We start from the raw sequence: 7,500 nt of genomic DNA on the forward strand, positions 1-7,500 counted from the left end.
GGGTAGAGAAGGGGAAACGGGTGCCGATAAGGGGGGGCGGGAGGCGGGAGGTGTCATCGGCACGACGTAACAGTTGCCGTAGAGGAGATAATGTAATAAAAAGTTAACGACATTCCGAAGTTAATGGAGGACTTGTCCTTTTCGTACATGATTCATTCTCTCTCTCTCTCTCTCTCTCTCTCTCTCTCTCTCTCTCTCTCTCTCTCTCTCTCTCTCTCTCTCTCTCTCTCTCTCTCTCTCTCTCTCTTTCTCATATATATATATATATATATATAATGTTTCTGTAATCTATTTCCAGTACTTTTATACCGTTTTTCTCCCACGTAAACCTCTTCCCATTCATCATTACACCTTATACGCAGTTGTCAAGGAGGCAAGCGGGCAAAAATGAAAAAAAAAAATGAAAAAAAAAAACAGCAACAGGAAATGACATACGAAAAAGTATCGAAGAAGGGGAACCCGCCCGGGGAACTTGTTGTTGTGCTCGGCGCATTGCTTGGTGTGTGTGTGTGTGGGGGGGGGGGGGGGGTGCGAGGGACTTGTTTGTTGGGTGGTTGTTGTTGTTGTGTGGTTGTTTTTGTTGTGTGGTTGTTGTTGTTGTGTGGTTGTTGTTGTATGGTTGTTGTTGTGTGGTTGTTGTTGTATGGTTGTTGTTGTGTGGTTGTTGTTGTGTTATGCTGTGTTGTGTTGATGTGTTATGCTGTCGTGTGTTGTGTTGTGGTGTTGGGTTGAGGTATTTGTGTGTGTGTGTGTGTGTGTGTGTGTGTGCGCGTGCGCGTGCGCGTGCGTGTGCGTGCGTGTGCGTGTATACATTTATTATGAAACTTTATTTCCCTCTTAAATCTATTTCATTTAGTTTTCCCTTTGCATTTTCCTGCCAACAATTGCACCGAAATTTCTCTTTCTATGCGAGAGAGAACGTTGGCATCTCGGCCTGTATGTGTTTATGTAAGTAGGTACATACTTGCGTGTGTATATATGTATGTGTGTGTGTGTGTGTGTGTGTGTGTGTGTGTGTGTGTGTGTGTGTGTGTGTGTGTGTGTGTGTGTGTGTGTGTGTGTGTGTGTGTCTGTGTGTGTGTGTGTTATATGAATACATCTGTGTATCCCACGCACATATCTATAATACATACGTGTATCAGCTAATACACACATACGATTAATTCAGTGAGTGAGTGAGTGAGTGAGTGAGTGAGTGAGTGAGTGAGTGAGTGAGTGAGTGAGTGAGTGAGTGAGTGAGTGAGTGAGTGAGTGAGTGAGTGGGTGAGTGGGTGAGTAACCGGCTGAGTAAAGGGCGAGTACACAGCCGTAATCCCCTCCTGTTGGGACACGAAATGCCACGTTTGTTTTGGTCCTCGCCGGTTACCCTGCTTTTGCCATCACGGGATGAGCGACATTTACACTGGCGGGCGACGTGGGCGTGGGTGGGCGTGAGTGGGCGTTAGGGGTGTGGGCGGACAGGAGGGAGGTGCGAAGGATGAAGGATGAAGGATGAAGGATGTTGAAGCCAGTGGTGTGCCGCATGATGAGGTCATGACGTCTCATTGCATGTGCGTCTCGTTGTCATGCAAATGCATACGTGTGCTTTTGCAATGTGTAACTGTCATTCTTTCACTTCTCTTTGTCTTTATCAGATGTTTTGTTCTCTTTCTAAGCATCAACATTGAACAGAAGAGAGAGAGAGAGAGAGAGAGAGAGAGAGAGAGAGAGAGAGAGAGAGAGAGAGAGAGAGAGAGAGAGAGAGAGAGAGAGAGAGAGAGAGAGAGAGACGGGGGGGGGGGGGGAGAAAGCGAGTTACAAAAAAATAAACCAAATGAAAAGAGAAAAGGGAAATAGGAAATAGGGAAGAGGGGGTGGGGGAGAAGGCAAACACTGATAAAGATGAGAAGAAAGAGACTCGAGGAAATAAGACATGTTTATCCACGTGAGCTTTATGCCGTCAGAAAAAGAGGGGAGGGGAGGGTAGGGAGGGGAGGGGGGAGCGAGAGGAGGGGAGAGGAGGCAAGGAGAGGGGAGGGGCGAGGGGGATTGTGTCGAGAGGAAATCGAGGGAGGGGGGGATGTATCTGGGTGACAGTTCGGGGGCAAGGGAAGGGTATTGGGTAGGGGAATGGGGGGAGGGGGCAACAGGGGAGGAGGGGTACGGTTAGAAGAGGTTGCCTGTGGATGACAACCCCGACAGTATGCGAGTGAGTGAGAGCGAGAGAGGACGAGGGAAAGGGAGAGAGAAAGAAGAAGAGGAAGAAAGAGAAGTCGAGAAAGTGAACATGAACGAGTAGTGGTTGTGCAGGAAGAAGAGGAAAAGAGTAGAAAAGGCGGAAGTTGAAGGCGGAAGTTGAAAAAAAAAAAAAAAAAAACGAGAAGAAAAGGAGAAGAAGAAGAAAAAAAAAAGCAGAGGAAGAAAAGATAGAAGAAGATAAGACATAAGGAGAAAAAGAAGAAGAAATGGGAGTATAAGAAAAGGCAAAAGAATAAGAAAAAAACGAAAAAGAAGAAAAAAAGAGAGAAAAAAAAGGGGGGAACAGACCCCTTCCAAAGTACCCCTGATGCTGACACCATGTTCATGACGGGGCTCGTCTCCATCACTCATCTCCTCTCCTCCAGCATCCCGAATCTCACCGGCTCCTCCCACGATGCAGGAGGAGAGGAGAGCAAAGCAGGTATAGTAGAGAGGGGGAGGGGGAGGTGGGGGTAGGGTGGGGGTGGGCTGAAGGTGGAGGTGGAGATGGAAGAGGAGGAGGAGAGGAGGAGCTAGAGGAAGATGAAACAGAAGAAAAAGAAGAAGAAGAAGACGATGAAAAGTTCTATTGGAGTGGAAGGAAGTAGGAGGCAAGGAAGAAAGGTCAATGATGGAGGTGGAGGCGGAGGGAGATGATGAAAAGTGCATTAGGATAGGTAGAGAGAGAAGGGGAAGAAGAAGAGGGAGGAGAAGGAGAAGGAGAAGGAGACAAAAAATACATAGGAAGTGGGGGAAGACGAGGAAGGGAAGGAAGAAAAAGCAAAGGAGATAGAATAGAAACGAAGATGAAGAGGAAATTTGAGAATTCGTATGCCTTAAACACGTATATGCATCTTTTTTTTTGGCACTACCATATAGTGCCGAGTGCCAGGGTGTTTGTTGAGAATGTAAATTTCTGTGTGTGGGGGGGAGGGGTATGTTTATCTGTACGTCTGTGTGTTCGTGTGTGCATATGTATATGTTTATATGTTTATAGACGTGTATACATATATAATATATAGTATATGATATATAATATATAATATTATATGATATTTGGTATATGATTTATAATATGCAATGTATAATATACGAAATATGATATATGATATATATGTAATATATAATATATTATGATGTAATGTATGATATATATAAGATGATATATATATACATACATGCATGCATGCATGCATGCATGCATACATACATACATACATACATACATACATACATACATACATACATACATACATACATACATACATACATACACACATACACACACACATACACATACACACATACACACATACACACACCACACACACACACACACACACACACACACACACACACACACACACACACGTATGTGTGTATATTCATGAGCATTGTCATTGTTGAATGATTGATTTACTGAAAAGGAGTGTGTCTCTATAGATTTGAACGGATTATACTTTAATTTGTCTACATCTTGTTTTATTTATTTGTTTTCAAGATAAGTATGTTTGCACAGATGAGACTGATGATTTTGTTTTAGTATTTCCTTATATCACTCATATAGTCGATTTTAGTTTTTTGTTTAAATATATACTTAAAAAAAAAGTGTAGTAACAGGAACACCCAAGTCTGCATCTCACTTGCAATATGAGGAGCTTGACTGTTCACTTTCACGTCCAGTGCGTTTTCTTGCATGTGGCCACGTTCGTGAGTGTTTTTTTTTTTTTTTTTTTTTTTTTTTTTTTGTTTTATGGCGGGGAAAAGAAGTCATGCATAGGCAGCGTGGTGTTTGGAAGTCGCAAGAGTGAGTCTAGACCTCGTTCGTGTTTCTGCGCTTTTAAGGAAGGAAATGTTTTCATTGTTGATGTTATGGTTATTGATATTTTATTCTACTTTATTTATTTATTTATTTATTTATTTATTTATTTGAGAATGAGTATATGGTCTGCTTTCCAGATTTTGCCACGGTTCCAAAATGTAATTCCTGTTATATGTTACTTTCATTTCCGTTCCAGCCCTCTCTTATTATCTAATTATTCCCTATTCTCTCTCTCTCTCTCTCCCCCCCCCTCCCTCTCCCTCTCTCTCTCTCTCCCTCTCCCTCTCCCTCTCCCTCTCCCTCTCCCTCTCCCTCTCCCTCTCCCTCTCCCTCTCCCTCTCCCTCTCCCTCTCCCTCTCCCTCTCTCTCTCCCTCCCTCTCCCTCTCCCTCTCCCTCTCCCTCTCCCTCTCCCTCTCCCTCTCCGTCTCCCTCTCTCACTCTCTTGCATTTCTTTCAGTTTACCTCTTTGCGTCTCATCCAGCCTCATCTCTATTCTATTCCTCTCCCCCCCCCCCTCTTCTCCGTACCGCATATGTATTTCTGTTGCTGTGCACGTACTTCATACAATCACATACAGCACCTATTTGGTACTATCTGACGTCACCCGATGTCACCTGATGTCACCGAGATGTCAGATCCCCACCTCGTAAACAGCTTATATGACTCACCACTAGTCGCTACTGTCCTCTTATTGTGATATGACACGACTGAATGGCACAGACGAGCTTACGATTCGACAGAAACACGTATGACACAAAGACATGACACGGCACGACGCGATGCAAACACGCCACAGATATGATGAAAACATGATTAGACACGATAGGATACAGACACGACACATACACGGCACAAACACGGCACAAACACTGCACAAACACGATACAAACACGATACAAACACTATACAAACATACATACATATACGACACAAACACGACACAGACACGATACGACAAGGCCCGACACGACACGACACAAACACGACAAAACTCGTCCCCCAAACAATACGACACCACAACATCCACGACACGAGACGACACGACCCGACGTGGCACTGCAGGACGTGACACCCCCGCTGTATTGCGCGTGGCTCGGCTGGTGGTCGTGCCGGTGCCAACAGGAGGTGTCGGGGTTGGCACTCCGGCACTCTTCCTCGCGTAGGTTGTGAGTGACAGGCGACGGCCGTTAGGATTTTTTTTTTTTTTTTTTACATGTTTTTTTTATTGTTTTAATTAGTGTCGACATTGTTGTGTTTTTTTTGGCGTTGGAATTGTGACTTTTTTTTTTCATTATTATTATTACTTTTATTATGATGTTGAAAATATTATAATATGTTGTTATATATTATCATTATTATTATTATTGTTGTTTTTTATTATTATTATTGTTGTTGTTGCTATCATCATCATCATCATCATCATCATTATCATCAGTTTATTATTATTATCATTATTAGTTTATTATTATCATTATTATTTTATCGTCATCATCATCATCATCACCATCATCATCATCACCACCACCATCATCATCACCATCATCATCATCACCACCACCACCATCACCACCACCATCATTATCACCATCACCACCACCATCACCATCACCATCACCATCACCATCACCATCATCATCATCATCATCATCATCATCATCATCATCATCATCATCATCATCATCATCATCATCATCATCATCATCATCATCATCATCATCATCATCATCATTGTTATGTGACTACAAAAAAAAAACATTATTTTCCTCTTCAGTTTGTTATCTAAACGCCGTCTTGATTTTCGGGATTTGTTTACCTAATTTACTTTTCTTCATTTTGGTATTAATTAAGAGGAGTTTTTTTTTTACTTTTTACTTGTTTTTAACTTGTCGTCATGTGAAAAAAAAAATCTTCTTTGGGAGATATTTTAAAGTTTTCCAAGTTTATGTTCGAATGGGTAATGCGAGTCATAAATTTCGACATATTTTCCCGCCAAAAGGTTTATATCTTTTCGCGGAGATTCTATTTTAGCCGTTTTTGCATACTGAATTAATTTAAAACTGGAAAGTTGTGAAGTATTTTGTTTCTTCTTTTGTTTCTTCTTTTTTTTTTCTCGTGTTTCTTCGGAGTTTTTGAATTTTTTGAATTTGCTATGTCAAGATTTTGATTTTTGTTTATAAGTTGGTTCAAACTATTCAGAAGAATAAAGACAGATAATTATTTGACAAGAAAAAAAAAAAGAAGAAAAAAGAAACGAGATAGGACGAAGGAAAGATAAGGTGTATTCTTAATCCTTGAAAAGAGAAATATAAGTTTGCTTTTATTTTGTGTATTTTTTATTTTTCCAGTTTCATAACATCTCGTTTTGGTTTATGCATTTTCTATTTCTTTTTTTTTTCTTTTTTTCTGAACCAATTTCCCCCTCTTTCACGTGTATTCAAACATACAGCTTCATATACTTTGCGGGAAAAGATGGTACACCTGACGGCGCTTCCCCGTTTTCTATTGCTTTAAGGAGAAACTCGACAAAAACTACGAGACCTATTAATTTCAACTAAAATATCTTGGTAAAACAAACTTGAAGCGCACCTGTGGATACAAGTGGATGGTGATTGTGGCGGCGGAGGTGGTGACGAATGTGGTGTTAGTATCTCGGGGTGGCGTGGTGATAGTGTAAGTGATGGTGATGAGGAAATGGTGATGGTATGATGATAGTGAGTTGGTCGTCGGTAGACTTAAAGGCACGATTATTAAATATGTTATACATTATTATTTTGGGTTTTTTATTATCCCTCTCTTTACTTTCCTCGTTTATTTTCTCACGCCCCGGAGTCATTTTATTCCGCGACTTTTCTTCTCTTCAGTGTGTGCCACGCCGTGTATGCCTGGCGAGGGAATTCTGAACGAGAGGCTGAATAATTAATGGGCCTCTTGGATCAGGCCCGCGTGTGTTTTTCTCGGCCTGGGTTTGGCCCGGGGATTAATGTTTGCTGGGTTGCGTTTTCTTCGTCGGGGTTTACTTCTTTGTGCTTTCTCTCTTTCTCACTCTTTCTGACGCTGTCTATCTTTGTGTCTCTGTCTCTCTGTCTCTGTCTCTCTGTTTCTATGTTCCTCTGTTTCTCTGTCTGTCTGTCTCTATGTTTCTCTGTCTCTGTTTGTCTGTCTTTCTGCATCTCTCTCTCTGTATATATATGTATATATATGCATATCTCCATCTCTCTTTGTATATATATTTGTCTCATCCACACACCCCATACATCATTGCCATCATCATCATTTACAAACAGGAATCCTCGGCATTTCGGAGTAGCCAACGCTGCGTGAATTTGTCTTGTATTAGTTCCGCGTCGCAGCCGACAACACTTCTCTTAAACGTTACGCTTTCATCATCACGCGGCGGATGGTGACTGTGGCGGCGGAGGTGGTGACGAATGGGGTGTTAGTATCTCGGGATGGCGTGGTG

At 41.9% G+C, this 7,500-nt stretch overlaps 1 protein-coding gene across 1 annotated transcript in view; it reads left to right on the plus strand.

The window, feature by feature from the left end:
* The first annotated feature begins 2,190 nt into the window (after positions 1 to 2,190).
* Positions 2,191 to 7,500, plus strand: part of LOC125045325 (protein quick-to-court-like) — a 60,786-nt gene continuing 55,476 nt past the window's right edge. The window contains exon 1 of the mRNA XM_047642530.1: positions 2,191 to 2,659. Within this exon, the coding sequence (XP_047498486.1) occupies positions 2,557 to 2,659 (103 nt within the window). The 5' untranslated portion in view covers positions 2,191 to 2,556. The remainder of the gene's footprint in view (positions 2,660 to 7,500) is intronic.

Source organism: Penaeus chinensis, chromosome 37 (assembly GCF_019202785.1).
Source record: "Penaeus chinensis breed Huanghai No. 1 chromosome 37, ASM1920278v2, whole genome shotgun sequence".
Classification (NCBI taxonomy): domain Eukaryota; kingdom Metazoa; phylum Arthropoda; class Malacostraca; order Decapoda; family Penaeidae; genus Penaeus; species Penaeus chinensis.